Source organism: Ranitomeya variabilis, chromosome 6, assembly GCF_051348905.1.
Source record: "Ranitomeya variabilis isolate aRanVar5 chromosome 6, aRanVar5.hap1, whole genome shotgun sequence".
NCBI lineage: Eukaryota > Metazoa > Chordata > Amphibia > Anura > Dendrobatidae > Ranitomeya > Ranitomeya variabilis.
Genome location: NC_135237.1, coordinates 440666354 through 440683043, shown reverse-complemented (window position 1 = coordinate 440683043; position 16690 = coordinate 440666354). Strand labels below are relative to the sequence as shown.

Below are 16690 nucleotides of genomic sequence, written 5' to 3'. Positions count from 1 at the left end.
AATTAGCCAGGAAAAAACTGACAGCTGGGGGCTGCAACCCTCAGCTGTCAGCTTTAGCAAGGTTGGTAATCGAAAATAGAGGGGTCTCCACTCTGTTGTTTTTAATTATTTTAATAAATAATTTTTTTTTTTAAATGGCGGGGGGGTTTCCCCCATTTTTGACAACCAGCCTTGTTAAAGTAGACAGCTGGGGGCTGATATTCTCAGGCTGGTAAGGGGCTATGGATATTGGCCCCCAGCCGCTGTTATTAGCAACAGCAGGCGTCAGCTGATGGGAGCAGTACTCTCATCAGCCCACGCCAGTTTATCTCCAATCACAGCTGCGGGCTGACGCTGTCATTTGACAGTGTGGGAACCCTGGCTGTCTGACCGCTGGTAATGATTTTACCTCTGATCAGAAGCAATGACAGCGCAACAAATACCTGGTGTTCGGGGGGCGTGCCCAAACAGTAGGTGTTCGGTACGGACGCCAAACTTTTCTGTTTGGGTTCGGCCATCTCTAATCTAGACCTTTTACTTGCTTAGCTGATGATGGATTAATGAGGGACAATCCCATGCAGCCTATTAAAGAGCTTTTGAGATAATTGTCCAGTTACTTTTAGTCTCTTGAAAAAGAGGCAGCTACATATTAAAGCGAACCTGTCAGCAAGATTTTTCTAAGTAAACTACAGACATTGTCAGGTTGGCAGTGTTAAACTGATTAAAATGATACCTGCTGTGAAGAAATCAGTTTTGTGGTTCTTGTGTAATCAGTGTTACAAGTTATCAGTTAATGAGATGCTCGTGCTCCGGGGCAGGCCTGCAGGCAGAGTCTTATATTGGTGCTCTAGGCCAGAGAAACCAATAAGAGACCTGCCCACAGACCCACCCCGAAGCACAAACAGTCTGTTTCTCTCTCTCGGTCTCTATGATGAAGAACATGTTTGTGCTCTGAGGTGGCCTGTGGGCAGGTCTCTCTTTGGTTTCTCTGTCTTAGAGAAGGAAGATAAAACTCTACCTACAGTCCCGCCCCGGAGCACGAGCATGTCATTAACTGAAAATTTCTAACACTGATTACACAAGAACCACAAGACTGATTTCTTCACCCCAGGTATCATTTTAATCAGTGTAACTGCGCCAACCTGACAATGCCTGTAGTTTACTTGGCAAAATCCTGCTGACAGGTTTGCTTTAAAGAGCTGTACTTACTAAATGCTTTCTCCGATTAAGATGTGAATTCCCTCAAATTAAAGCTGAGAGTTGTCTGCACTTTAAGCCCATATTGATTATTTAACTATGTCTTGAATATGTTTTGATAAACAGCTAAAATGCCAAAACTTATGTCACTGTGTAAATATTTCTGGACCTATCTGTAGATATTTTTGTGCGTGTGTGTACTCTTATATCTCTACTTCTGCACTTGTTTTAGGAGGAATTATTGGTAGTGAATGCAAGTCCCATTATTATGCACTGACCTTCAATATTATTTATACATTATATATTAAAGCAGCTATCTAGCAGATGTTTTTTCTTAAAAGGGGGAGAGGGGGAGCTGGACACGTAATGTCCACATTTCTAATGCTTAAAGGGAAGTGAGATTTCAACCATCTATATTTGTCTGTAAAATGCATCAGCATTTCAGATAAAAACTCACTTTAAAAGCCAGCCGCTCCCCATGAGTTACAGTTCTCTCCCTGCATGTGTGACTAGGGGGGGACCTGGCCGCCATTGGTAGCAGGCGGGGAGAAGCCGCCGATGACCAACTTTTCCTACTAGTATCCCGTGCGACTTGGTTCCTGCCAGCTTTTAAAGTATATTTTTCTTTGAAACGCCACAACATTCCAAGGTAAAACATACCTGAGTGCAATAACGCAGCCAGTGTCTAATACATGCTGCCCGTGGTTCAGGCGACATGAGTCTCTTGTTTGGTTTCCTTTTAAGATTGTTTAATTTAGGTATTTATGGGCATATTCACACATCAGATCCATATATCCACATTTCTGTTTCACCAAATCGATTGCTAACAGTTCACTTCCTTTAACCACTTAGCTACAAACATCATGTACATGTACGGTGACTGTGGGCTATAATGTTATGGAGCGGGCTCCTGAGCTGAGCCCACCCCATACAGCGTAGATGTCGGCTGCATTACGTAGTCAGCACCTCACAGTAATTCTCAAGATCTGCTCACATAAGTTTAACCTCTTCATTCCAAAAATATTTTTTTCTGGGAGGAGGGGGGGGGGATTGTGAATTCTTTCCACCTGTTAACTTGCCATGTATCTTCAGAAGCACGTTGCTTCCCTGCCCCCCAACTTCCTGCTTGCTCTTGATGATTGACAGTTTAGACCGGCAGCATGGGAGTGCTACTAATCCAAACTGAGTGCTCCACCAGGCTGCTGGTAGGCTGCTTGGCCTCAGCTTCATGGGAGAAGAGCAGCGGGACCGAAGCTGGCTGGATCCAGGGATCTGATCAGCTTCAGAGCATCTAGGTAAGCTGCCCCTCTGAGACCAGTAACCAAGGCAACAGCTGTATACTATAAAAAAGATGAATCGCAAAGTTGCTTGTTTTTTCCAAGCACTTTGCAATGTTTACCTTTCAAAGGGAATCTGTCTGCAAGTTTTACTATGTAACCTGACTTCAACATGAGGTAGGGAAAGATACCCTGATTCCTGTGATGTACAGCTTAGTTTACTGGGAGTAGTAGTTATGAAAGGCACCGTTTTTTGTGCTGCAGATCTAGCAGAGCTCAGTTGGTGAGCTCTGTTTAACCCAACCAGGGTCACAGATTTCTGTGTATAGTGACAGAGGGCTGCTTATCCGTGCTGGTGGTGTGGTTGGACTAGGAGGCATAAGGCCTGTAGTGATAATCTCTTGCTTATAAGCACGGATTGTAGTGAAACTGCAAACACAGCCCAGTAAGTGACACATCGTTGTAATCAGGGTCTCTTCCCTCACAACATGGCTCTTGTAGATTACATTTTACCCTTCGCCATGACAGCACCCACTGGAGAGATAGGGATCCGCCCCAAGGAACAGGAAACCTACAGAGACATAAAAGGGGGCGGTCCCCCTCTCCTCCTCAGTTTAGGTTTCCTGTTCCCAGGGGACAGGATCTCTGAAGACTACAGAAATCATACCTGGGCTAGGAGCATCCGCCTGTGCGGTTTCTGCGGGAACGGCAGGGGATGCAGTCCAGATGCAGCGTCGGGGGAGATTCCGTTAGACGGCTCCCCCCTCGTCTGGCCGGCATGTGGGATGGCTGAGTCCGGGAGAGACGACGCCGATTCCACAGGAGCAGCGCTGCAGAGGTGCGGCCTTGAACAGGCTCCAGACGCGGACCACCAGGTAAAAGGGTCCGGGATCTGCGGCACAGCTGCAGCGGCAGCCGGTACACCGCTCCATAGCGCAGGCCGGGATAATGGCGGCCGCACATGCGTGGAGCGGTGTAAGAATCCCCAGAATGACCCGGAAGTAGAGGAGCACTTCCGGGTCACTCACACAGCGGTGGGGGAAAGCGCGGTTTCGCGCATGCGCAGTGCACCGCTGCAGAAGAAAAAAAAAAAAAGTTTACTGACCGGATCCTGGCCTATAAAAAGGGGGAAGTTGCAAACGCACAGGCGATGCAACATGTCGTCCCCAGGCAAGACTGTGGACCCAGCAGGTGAGCCAGCCAGCAGAAGGTCCTCAGATGCCAGCCACAGGAGTGAGACCAAGGATTCAAGATCCAGAAAGTCGCAGCCTCCTATTTCGGTACCGTACAGCTTCACTGGGTGAGTGTGATTTCCCCTCTGCCTATAAAGCTGACACCCTTTTCCACAAATGTCTTCTTCTCCCAGGCCAAAAAGAGACAGAAATCTAAGCACAAGCAATGTGCGTTATGTGACGAGCCTCTCCCAGATTCCCACCCCAAAAAACTCTGCAATCAGTGTATGGCGGAAACAATGCAGAGTCCATCTATGTCGGTCACAGATATACGGGCCATAATTAGAGAGGAATTACAGGCCATCTCACAAGCCAGTACCCCCCCTAAAAAATCCGGGAAAGAAAAGGCTATATCCAGCTCTGAGTCCGAGGAGGAAGGCGTTATCCACTCAGACTCCTCGCAGGCGTCATCCTCTTCCTCAACACATTCCGACATTGAGGGTCGAGCTTGTTTTCCCCTTGATGGGGTGGACAACCTAGTAAAGTCCATCAGGAATACTATAGGTTGTGAGGATACAAAAGACGACCAAACTGCACAAGACATCATGTTTGCAGGGTTGGCAGAGAGGAAGAGAAGAGCATTCCCAGTAATTCCTGCGGTTAAGGCACTGATAAAGAGGGAGTGGGAGAAACAGGACCAGAGAGGTTTTCTCCCGTCAGCCTCCAAAAGGAAGTACCCCTTTAATGATGAGGAGTTAATTTCTTGGACTAAAATCCCTAAGGTGGACGCTGCAGTCGCCTCCACCTCAAAACAGTCAGCTCTACCAGTCGAGGATGCGGGCCTACTTTCTGATCCTCTAGATCGGAAGGCAGAATCGTCACTGAAACGATCATGGGAGGCTTCCACGGGCATATTTAAGCCATCAATTGCCAGCACGTGCACAGCTAGATCCATGCTTGTGTGGATTGATCAGCTGGATCAACAGATCGAACAGGGGGTCTCCAGACAAAAATTGCGGGATGCGATACCACTAATTAGAGGTGCAGCAGCATTCATGGCCGATGCTTCAGCTGACTCTCTTCGCCTTGCAGCAAGATCAGCCAGTCTAATTAATAATGCCAGACGTGCGTTATGGATGAAGAGCTGGAAGGGGGATACGCAGTCAAAGGCTAAGATCTGCGCTATTCCGTGTGAGGGTGAGTTTTTGTTTGGGAAAGCATTAGACGAGATCCTCAAAAAAGCAAAAGAGAGGAAAAAAGCCTTCCCTGACCCCTCAATTCCTTTCTATAGGAAGACCTTTAGGAAGAGGCCGTTCGGGAAAAGAACACAAAATGAAAGACCGTCACGATGGGCCACAAGAGAGGGAAAACAGGGTGGCACTATGTTCAAAGGCCCCCCTTCCGTAGAGACAACAAATTCTGAAACACCAGACACCCCAGTAGGGGGCAGGTTAAAATTTTTCTTTCCCCAATGGCGAAAAATTACGTCAAGTTCCTGGGTGCTAAATATTATTAAGGAAGGAATGAAAATAGAATTCCTCCAAATTCCCCATGATTCCTTTATTTTAACAGCCCTTTCCTCACCAGTGCAACAGAAGGCCCTTGAACTAGAAATTAGAAGTCTTATAGTTAAAAATGTTTTAGTTAGGGTGCCAAAGGGACAAGAGGGTAAAGGGTTCTACTCTCCGTTATTTTTAATCCCTAAACCCGATGGTTCATTTCGAACAATTATAAATCTTAAAAAACTCAATACGTTTATTAAAAGTTATACGTTTAAAACGGAGTCTATTAGATCGGCCATTAAGCTCCTTTTTCCAAATTGTAGAATGGGCGGCATTGATTTAAAAGATGCCTACTACCATCTCCCTATCCATAGTAGGTATCAAAAATACTTAAGAGTGGCAGTAACTCTTGAGGGGGAGATTCATCATTTCCAGTATACAGCCATGCCCTTCGGTCTCTCCACGGCACCCAGGATCTTCACGAAGGTAATGTTAGAAGTAATGGCCTACCTTCGCCAGAGAGACACATTAATCATTCCCTACTTAGATGATTTTTTAGTGGTAGGAAATTCATCCCTTCAGTGTGCGGAACGATTAGCTGACACTGTCTCGTCCTTAGAAAGCCTGGGCTGGATCGTCAACTATAAAAAATCCAGACTCACCCACTTTCTCTTCAGACATTTTTGGGATTTAATCTAGATTCCATAAAGCAAAAATGTCTACTTCCCCAAGAAAAAATATCTCTTATAGAGGGTAAAGTTGTGGCGGCCATTCACAAACCTCAAATGTCCCTGAGAGCAGGAATGTCCTTGCTAGGATCCCTCTCCTCCTGTACTCCAGCCGTTCAGTGGGCACAACTTCATACCCGAACATTACAACATCAGATACTTCGGGAACAGAGAAAATTTCTGGGGCACCTTGAATCGAAAATAACTTTATCCGAGAATGTCTTATCCTCCTTAGAATGGTGGCTAGATAAAGACAACCTAGCGGGGGGTATCCCTTGGGTAATATCTCCATCCCACACGATAACTACGGACGCTAGTCCCCACGGGTGGGGCGCACACATGGGAGATAGATTCTGCCAGGGAACCTGGGATAAGAATGAGGATTTATATTCATCAAACCTAAAAGAATTGAATGCGGTAAACTATGCACTGCGTCAATTTCTCCCACAGCTACGAGGAAGCCACGTCAGAATCTGTTCAGACAACACTACGACAGTGGCGTATTTAAACAAACAAGGCGGCACAAGATCAGACGCTCTAATGTCTTCCGCAAACAGTACCTTAATCCTGGCCGAAAAGCATCTGTTGTCCCTCTCGGCAGTCCACATCAAAGGAGAGGACAATCAACAAGCGGACTTCCTAAGCCGACACACTCTTCATCAAGGAGAATGGTGTCTCAATCCTCACATTTTCCACAAGATAACATTGTTATGGGGCAAGCCCCAAATAGACCTGTTCGCTACAAAACAAAACAAACAAGTCCAGAAATTCGCATCTCGGTCCCGTGCAGATCACCCGGACATTCTAGATGCTCTTCAAACACCCTGGCAATTCAAGCTAGCGTACACTTTCCCTCCGATAATTCTGCTTCCACAAGTAATACGGAAGATCAGGGAAGAGCAGGCCAGGATAATACTGATAGCGCCATTCTGGCCCAAGAGACCATGGTTCTCATGCCTACGGTCGATGTCGGTGACGGATCCTTGGGTCCTTCCCTTAATCCCAAATCTTCTCTCTCAGGGACCTTTCTTCCACCCTCAGGTGGACAGCCTCCACCTGACGGCCTGGAATTTGAAAGGCAGATACTAAATTCCAGGGGGTTTTCAAAAGGCCTAATTGATACACTCCTGCTTAGCAGGAAACCATCTACAACAAAAATTTACACCAAAGTATGGAAGAAGTTTCTACAATTCCATACTAGTTCAAACCCCTCTGAAGTCCCAATAAAATCTATACTAGAATTTCTGCAGAAAGGGAAAGAGTTAGGTCTGTCAGTTAACACATTAAAGGTCCAGGTGTCCGCTCTGGGTGCCCTCTATGGCCATAATATTGCTGGTAATAAATGGGTATCCCGCTTCATCACGGCCTGTGAACGAGTTACTCCTGTCCACATTCCTAGGGTAGCTCCTTGGGATCTAAATCTAGTCTTAGACTCTCTAACAGAATCTCCGTTTGAGCCTATAGACACAGCATCTTTAAAACACTTGTCGTTAAAAACAGCCTTCTTAGTAGCCTTAACATCGGCTAGAAGAGTCAGCGACATTCAGGCCTTGTCAATAGATCAACCTTACCTTCTCACATTTCATGACAGACTAATCTTAAAACCGGACCCCTTATACCTTCCTAAGGTAGCAGGGAAGTTCCACAGGTCACAAGAGATACATCTTCCTACTTTCTTTAAAGATCCCTCTACTCCTGAAGAACAAAAATTCCATACTCTAGACGTCAGGAGAGTAGTTTTGCAATATATTGAGAAAACTAGTAGTTGGAGGCAGAGTAGGGCTCTGTTCATATCCTTCCAGGGCAAAAAGAAAGGATATGGAGTCACAAGAGCAACATTATCCAGGTGGATAAGAGACGCTATCCGGTTGGCTTATTCCATGAAAAATGAAGAACCTCCGGAGGGCATCAAAGCACATTCCAACAGAGCCATGGCTTCTTCCTGGGCCGAAAAAGGGAACGTGCCAATCGAAGATATATGTAAGGCTGCAACTTGGTTGGCTCCTTCCACTTTCTATAATCACTACAGGCTCGACCTATCTTCTGACTCTGACCTACACTTTGGCAGGACTATCCTCAGCACGGTGGTCCCCCCCTAGGTGTTGGTCTCTGGAAATCTCTCCAGTGGGTGCTGTCATGGCGAAGGGTAAATAGCCGGATTACTTACGGTAATGCTCTTTTAATGAGTCCATGACAGCACCCAGTCACATCCCTCCCTAATAAAAGCCAATGTAATTACTTCTATGAAGTTTATATTCTGATGATACATTGTGATGATTGACTAACACTGGCGGTCCTCCGGGTACTCTGAAATTAAACTGAGGAGGAGAGGGGGACCGCCCCCTTTTATGTCTCTGTAGGTTTCCTGTTCCTTGGGGCGGATCCCTATCTCTCCAGTGGGTGCTGTCATGGACTCATTAAAAGAGCATTACCGTAAGTAATCCGGCTAATCAAAAACCTGGTGGCGGCTTCCCTTTAGCAACATGAGACATCCCCCTTTAAAAAAAAACAAAAAAAAACCTAACATATATATCGAGATATATATATATATATATATATATATATATATATATATATATATATATATATATATATATATATAATCTTTGTATTGCTGTAATCCAGCTGACTGACTTGGAGAACCATATTGCTAGGTCATGTACAGTATATAGTAAAATAGTAAAATAAAAGCTGTAAAAACAGAACCCAAAAGTGTAGTTGACTTTTGGTTTTACTTTTTTTCAAGATTTCTTACCTCTTGGATTTTTTTTTCCTTTTTTCCAGTACCGGTACATTATGTAGTAAAGTGAATGGTGTAATTTTACACTACAAGTCTTCCAGAGAAAAAAAGCCTTTGTACAGATATGTTGTCGGAAAAATAAAACTAAAAAGTTATGGCTCTTGGGAGAAGGGGAGAAACAAATGAAATCACAAATATTCGCCCTGTGCTTAAGGGGTTATAAAAGGGATAAGCAAAACTGTAAAGAAAATGGACGCCACATAGAGACAAAACATTTTGTTTTTGTGGGGTAAAAAATGGAAACTGATGTGTGAATTGCACCTACAGTTGGTCATAATAGATGAACCAGCATGTACCATCAATTTTCAAGGTAACCTATGACAATTAAATGTCAGTGTATGAGAGCAGCCATCGCCCAACATCTGGCATGGGAGGAGATTAGTATTGGGCATGTTGGGTTTCAAGATGTCTGATCTTTTTTTTCCCCACAGTGGTTTCCAGTAGCTTGTCCACATCTTCCTATGGTATTAAGCATACATGTTGTGTCGGTGGATATACTGTAGGTGACAGAGAGAAGCACATTTTCCGCTGTCTGCTACCTTATGTATAGGAGTAGCTTTTGTGAAAAGGATGGCTGCATCACACTTAGGGGGCGTCTCAAGTGCATAATTGATCAAAATTGCTAAATGCTTGTAAAAATGAACAATTTTGAAATTTACCTCTTACTAAGGATTTGTAATGTTATAGTTTACAGTTTGTTACCTAGGTTACCAGCCACTTGTGCTGTGTATCAGAGTGGCCGGTTACCTAGGTAAGGAGCACTCGCCTCTTGCATCCTCTGTACTTTATATTCTGCTTGTGCCACTCTGAAGCTGACCATATTGCTGGATCCAATCAGTCTATCCCCCTGCACTTCTGCAGAGGAGGAAGAGTTTTCTGTTTAGATCATGCTGCTGCTGTAAACTGTAATTTTTCCAGGAGTGCACACCCCCCCCCCCCCCTCAACCAGGAAGCTTGGAGGCTGAGGAGGAGCTGTGAGCACCTGTCACTTGCTCAAAAAATTGATTTGTGCTGCATCGCTCCATTACGGAAATATTCCCATTTATTGCTCTTGGAGTGAAATATATGAAATCTCTGTAGTGCAATTGGGCATTTTCTCATCATTTTCACTGATGGGCAGTGTCTGGGAGGGAGGGCTGAATGTGCATGATCCCAGGGAAGACTGAAGAAATGCCCAGTTGCGCTTCAAGCAGAGAATTCACATACTGTGCTCCAAAAGTAATAAACTTGAATATATCTGCAATGATTTAGTACACATTGGAAAAAAGTGGCTGAATCAATGGAGGTCAGAATTTTTACAACATATTCAACTCTTTTTTCAGCAAGTGAAGGGTCTGTACGCTATTTTTTCATCCACTTAGCTAGACTTTGCATACGTCACATTTTACTTTTTGACTCTGAATGTTTCATGTATTTTATACAATATTGTAAAATATTGATCCTATTATATTTGTTTTAATGTTAATATTATTATGACTGAGAACTGAAGCCATGTTTTATGTTGTAATCCTTTTTTTTTTTTTTAACCTAAAAACACCCCAGTATATGTGTCCTTATATCATTGCACAAATGCAGTTTATGACATAATTTATAAATCAAATGGTGCAATAACAAATGTATATTTTCTGTAAATGAGAGCATGATCATACATTATAGCACCATGGAAACGGAGAGAATTGCCCAATTTGTTCATTTTAGTAGTAGAATGTGACTTTTCTACACTTAAATACTTATTCTTCATCATTACAGACATCTGGTTGATGCTAGATGATCAAATATTCTGAATTGTAAAACCAGTGAAAGTTGTGCAGTAAACCTATGAGATGATCCCGGCTGCCAATAAATGTATGCCATTTTAGAGCTTTTTGTTTTATTAGCAGAGTACATGACTGGTTGTCTCGGCTCAGTCTTCTGTTTTTGGCTTTGGGAGATGCCAGATTATCTTGTATATCTTGAATGGAATCCAAACCAAGAAGTACAAAATGTAGAAGTGTGACATTCGGATGCCTAATTCGGTTACATTTCACTCAAATCTTTCACTGCTATTTAAACTGGTGTTTTCTTTGCCTCATTTGTCATTCGTTTTTTAATAATTTTATTAAAAACACGACTAGTTTTAAATCCACTTTTGAGTTTTGTTTGTTTTTTAGTGCTATTTGCTTTATGTCATGATTCAAAAGCTCTGAGAGCAATCAGATGTTCTTTATCACCAAGAATATTAGAATGCTAAGCTCGCTTTTTGTGAATGTTTCCTGAAGCGGTTTTGAAGAGTGTTTTTTTTTTTTTTTTTCCTAAATTGTTTTTTGCAGCCTTTTCATTAGGACCTTGTTTAGTTTGGAGACATTTTCCTTAATCTGCTTCCAAAAAGTGATTTTTCTTTAACAAGCATTTTTCAGAGCATCTTCAAGGAAAAAAAAAAGCTGAAGAATTGGAAAGATCTGCTCCCAAAACACTCCACAAATGTAAATATAGCCTTAGGGTGCCTTTACACACAGAATATATATTAAAAACAAATCTAGGAATATTGTGGACAGATTTTAGCTGCAAGTCAATGATGAAGTATAAAAAGCATTACAAACCATATTTATTTTTATTTACTTTTCTGTTCACTTTTGGGGTCTATTTTTTTTTTTTAAATGCTGAATTGTATAAGTATGGCACATTTTTCATATGTTTTCATACAGGTATCTCTAGGTTAAAAAAAAAAAAAAAGACATTAAAAATATGCAAATAAAACCCCTCAAAAATTACCTTGTAAAACACAGAAAGATCACACCAAAAACAGTCTGTGAAGGAAGCGTTAGTGTGTGTTCAAACGCATGAAAAAGCAGACAAATCGCCAGAAGATGGCCGAAGTTTTTGCTACATATTTTTGCTTCAAACCCATTTTGATCTCAATGAGAAAAACCTATATTAAAAAGAATTAACATGCTGTATGTTAAAAAAAAAGCCACAGGTAAAAAAATGGACCTTGTGAATGAGAGTTTGGATATCTCCGTTTTGGTGTTACTGTAAAAATGCTGCCGATATTTATTTATTTGCATAAAAAAATGCAACAAGTAAACAACCCTAATAAAGACTGTTCAATATAAAGTTTGTATGATAGGAGTCGTGGACAAACAGAAGGTAAAAGTAACATTAAATTGACACCCAATTGATGTGATCGCCACATATAGAGTTTACACAGATCTGGAGCTCCAGTCTTCACAATATAAACTGCCTAAAACTGCTGCATAAGGGGTCAGGAACTGGCAGCACTGCCGACGCTGTGAAACAACAATTGCAGCTGTTGGGGCTTGCTTGGAGTTGTAGTTTTAAAACAGCAAGAGTGCTACAACTTCTTGCCCACTAGTATATATTAATAGACCTGAAGTGACGGATGTACTGACTTTAGCAGTCCATCTCATAATGGCTATATAATCCTGGTATTGCAGTGAGCACATACAGAGAACCTGTCAGCAGGGTTTTGTACAACAAGCCACACACATTTATGTTAGGTCACTGTAATTCATATTACATCTATGCCTTCTTTTTGTAATACTTAATTCTTTTTTAAGAAATTCCTTATCCATTTTGTATGCAGATGAGGCACAAGTGCAATGGGCTTGGTCCTGCACTTAAAGCTCTCCTTAAAGTCCTCTTTCCCTTCCCGCCACCATCCTGACTGACGGGTCACTCTTGTCGGAGTTACTTGACTCCCCTGTCCAAAATTTTCTGCAGGCACCATCATTCCCTCCCCCTCTGAGAAGACGACCGGTGTAGGGACTAATGGTTCCTGTGCCAATTTTCAGACATGGAAGGCAGGTAACATGGACAAGCGTGACTTGTCAGTCAGAGAGCTTCAGAGGTCGGTGGGGAAAGGACAAAGAGCTGCAGGTGCAGGGCTTGCACCTCATTTACATACAGTAGTAATTGAATAAAGGATTACTTTGGAATTGAAGCAAGGATACAAAAAAGGATACTGTCATGGGGTTACCGCGACAGAGTGGAGCCAGAAGACCGCAGTGTTTGATGACTCCAATTCCTGCGCTGAAAAGCAGCACTTCACCTTTTTAAACGGTGTAAATTAATTTTGGCAGTAAAGGGGTTAATTGGCCATGTTGGGAGTCTGGGCTCTCAGCTGAGCATGGTTAGCCACTCCTATTCCCTATATAATCCGGGTCCTGACTGGCACACATTGTCAGAGTGGCTTATGTGGCCCCGGTATCTTCACCTTCAGAAGTAAGCGGGGGAATAGGGCGAGCTAGGGTGCCCCCTAGCGTTAGGGACAGGGAAGGAGCCCCTGGTCTCGGGTCACCCGACAACCGAGTCATGACAGATACAAAAAAGAAGGTATAGATTTAATCTGAATTAGAGTGACTTTACAGTTCTCTCTTAGGTAGTGTGTGGAAACTAACTTGCTATCATTTCTCCCATACACAAGATCAGAGGGATTCCTGTTCTTCTTTCTCTGTTTAGCGCTGTTATGACCCCAATGGCAGAGGGTCTCAGAAGTAATTACCAAGTCTGCAAACACAAAAAACCAGCTCATAGGACAGTGGTAACTGGGCTGACCGTATAACTAATCCTAGCACCACAAATAGCAGCAGCCGGGGAACGTGCCTACGTTGGTTCTAGACGTCTCGCGCCAGCCGGAGAACTAACTAACTATAGAAGGGAAAAGATAGACCTTTCTTGCCTCCAGAGAAAAGACCCCAAAAGTTGGATACAAGCCCCCAACAAATAATAACGGTGAGGTAAGAAGAAAAGACAAACGTAAGAATGAACTAGATATTTAGCAAAGAGAGGCCCACTGACTAATAGCAGAATATAGTAAGATGACTTATACGGTCAGCAAAAACTATCAAAATTTCCACGCTGGATATACAAGAACCCCCGAACCGTCTAACGGCCCGGGGGGAATCCAGCCCCCTAGAGCTTCCAGCAAAATCAGGAATCACATTTAATACAAGCTGGACAAATAAATAAGAGCAATGCAAATAACCAAAAAACAAGGAAGCAGGACTTAGCTTAATTTTGCAAGAACCACGACCAGCAGACAGGAGCAAACAGAAAGGAACTGATTACAACGATGCCAGGCACCAGACTGAGAATTCAGGAAGTTTATATAGAGACACCCCTGGACTAACGACCCAGGTGGGTGCCAAACTAGGGAAAGACAATCCCAGAGTCATATTACTAGTGACCACAAGAGGGAGCCAAAAAAGTCTAATTCACAACAGTACCCCCCCTTTAAGGAGGGGTCACCGAACCCTCACCAAGACCACCAGGGCGATCAGGATGAGCAGCGTGAAAGGCACGAACTAAATCGGCCGCATGCACATCAGAGGCAACCACCCAGGAATTATCCTCCTGACCATAGCCCTTCCACTTGACCAGATACTGAAGCCTCCGCCTGGAGAGACGAGAATCCAAGATCTTCTCCACCACGTACTCCAACTCGCCCTCAACCAACACCGGAGCAGGAGGCTCAACAGAAGGAACCACAGGTACAACGTACCGCCGCAACAAAGACCTATGGAACACGTTGTGAATGGCAAACGACACAGGAAGATCCAAGCGAAAGGACACGGGATTAAGGATTTCCAATATCTTGTAAGGACCGATGAAGCGAGGCTTAAATTTAGGAGAGGAGACCTTCATAGGAACAAATCGAGAAGACAGCCATACCAAATCCCCAACACGAAGTCGGGGACCCACACCGCGGCGGCGGTTGGCAAAACGCTGAGCCTTCTCCTGTGACAACTTTAAGTTGTCCACCACATGATTCCAAATCTGCTGCAACCTATCCACCACAGAATCTACCCCAGGACAGTCAGAAGGCTCCACATGTCCCGAGGAAAAACGAGGATGGAAACCAGAGTTGCAGAAAAATGGCGAAACCAAAGTAGCGGAACTAGCCCGATTATTAAGGGCAAACTCAGCCAACGGCAAGAAGGTCACCCAATCATCCTGATCTGCAGAAACAAAACACCTCAAATAAGCCTCCAGAGTCTGATTAGTTCGCTTCGTTTGTCCATTAGTCTGAGGATGAAAGGCAGACGAAAACGACAAATCAATGCCCATCTTAGCACAGAAGGATCGCCAGAACCTGGAAACAAACTGGGATCCTCTGTCAGACACGATATTCTCAGGAATGCCGTGTAAACGAACCACATTCTGAAAGAACAAAGGAACCAGATCGGAAGAGGAAGGCAGCTTAGGCAAAGATACCAAATGGACCATCTTGGAAAAGCGATCACATACCACCCAGATGACAGACATGCCCTGAGACACCGGAAGATCTGGAATGAAATCCATGGAAATGTGTGTCCAAGGCCTCTTTGGGACAGGCAAGGGCAAGAGCAACCCGCTGGCACAAGCACAGCAAGGCTTAGCTCGAGCACAAGTCCCACAGGACTGCACAAATGACCGCACATCCCGTGACAAAGAAGGCCACCAAATGGACCTAGCCACCAAATCTCTGGTGCCAAAAATTCCCGGATGCCCTGCCAACACCGAGGAATGAACCTCGGAAATGACTCTGCTGGTCCACTTATCAGGAACAAACAGTCTGTCAGGTGGACAAGAGTCAGGTCTACCAGCCTGAAATCTCTGCAACACACGTCGCAAATCCAGAGAAATGGCTGACAAGATTACTCCCTCTTTAAGAATACCAACAGGTTCTGCGACTCCAGGAGAGTCAGGCACAAAGCTCCTTGAAAGAGCATCAGCCTTCACATTCTTTGAACCTGGTAAATACGAGACCACAAAGTCAAAACGGGAGAAAAACAATGACCAACGTCAATGACAGGCCGTCTAGGATTCAGGCGTTTAGCAGACTCGAGATACATCAGATTTTTGTGATCAGTCAAGACCACCACACGATGCTTAGCACCCTCGAGCCAATGACGCCACTCCTCAAATGCCCACTTCATGGCCAACAACTCCCGATTGCCAACATCATAATTCCGCTCAGCGGGCGAAAACTTCCTAGAGAAAAAAGCACATGGTCTCATTACAGAGCAACCAGGGCCTCTCTGCGACAAAACGGCCCCTGCCCCAATCTCAGAAGCATCCACTTCAACCTGAAAGGGAAGTGAGACATCAGGCTGGCACAAAACAGGCGCCGAAGTAAACCGGCGCTTCAACTCTTGGAAAGCTTCCACGGCTGCAGGAGCCCAGTTAGCAACATCAGAACCTTTCTTGGTCATATCCGTCAAAGGTTTAACAACGCTAGAAAAATTAGCGATAAAACGACGGTAGAAGCTATCAAAACCCAAGAACTTCTGAAGACTCTTAACTGACGTGGGTTGAGTCCAATCATGAATAGCTCGGACCTTGACTGGGTCCATCTCCACCGCAGAAGGGGAAAAAATAAAACCCAAAAAGGGAACCTTCTGTACTCCAAAGAGACACTTTGAGCCCTTAACAAACAAAGCATTCTCACGCAAAACCTGAAACACCATCCTGACCTGCTCTACATGCGAGTTCCAATCATCAGAAAAAAACAGAATATCATCCAGATAAACAATCATAAATTTATCCAGATACTTCCGGAAAATATCATGCATAAAGGACTGAAACACTGAAGGAGCATTAGAGAGCCCAAAAGGCATCACCAAGTACTCAAAATGACCTTCGGGTGTATTAAATGCAGTTTTCCATTCATCTCCTTGCTTAATGCGCACAAGGTTGTACGCACCACGAAGATCTATCTTGGTGAACCACTTGGCACCTTTAATCCGGGCAAACAAGTCCGACAACAGAGGCAAAGGATACTGAAATTTAACAGTGATTTTATTCAGAAGCCGATAGTCAATACAAGGTCTCAAAGATCCGTCCTTCTTGGCCACAAAAAAGAATCCCGCACCAAGAGGGGAAGAGGATGGACGGATATGCCCCTTCTCCAGAGATTCCTTGATATACGAACGCATTGCGGTATGCTCAGGTACAGACAGATTAAATAATCTTCCCTTAGGAAATTTACTACCTGGAATCAAATCTATAGCGCAGTCACAGTCCCTATGAGGAGGAAGAGCACTGGGCCTGGACT

At 44.0% G+C, this 16690-nt stretch overlaps 1 protein-coding gene across 1 annotated transcript; it reads left to right on the top strand.

Moving 5' to 3' along the window:
• Positions 1-2941: 2941 nt before the first annotated feature.
• On the top strand, positions 2942-10426 carry LOC143783305 (uncharacterized). The gene is made up of 3 exons (XM_077271710.1): positions 2942-3733; positions 3820-5378; positions 10405-10426. The coding sequence occupies exons 1-3, from the start codon at positions 2942-2944 to the stop codon at positions 10424-10426; spliced, it is 2373 nt and encodes a 790-aa protein (XP_077127825.1).
• Positions 10427-16690: the final 6264 nt, after the last annotated feature.

What these genes read in the sequence shown, in the direction of transcription:
- LOC143783305 (XM_077271710.1), top strand. Translation starts at nt 2,942, where the DNA reads ATGGCTCTTGTAGATTACATTTTACCCTTCGCCATGACAGCACCCACT. An exon ending in AGTCGCAGCCTCCTATTTCG is followed by an intron (nt 3,734 to 3,819) that starts GTACCGTACAGC and finishes TTCTTCTCCCAG; the next exon opens with GCCAAAAAGAGACAGAAATC. An exon ending in AATCTTAAAAAACTCAATAC is followed by an intron (nt 5,379 to 10,404) that starts GTTTATTAAAAG and finishes TCATCATTACAG; the next exon opens with ACATCTGGTTGATGCTAGAT.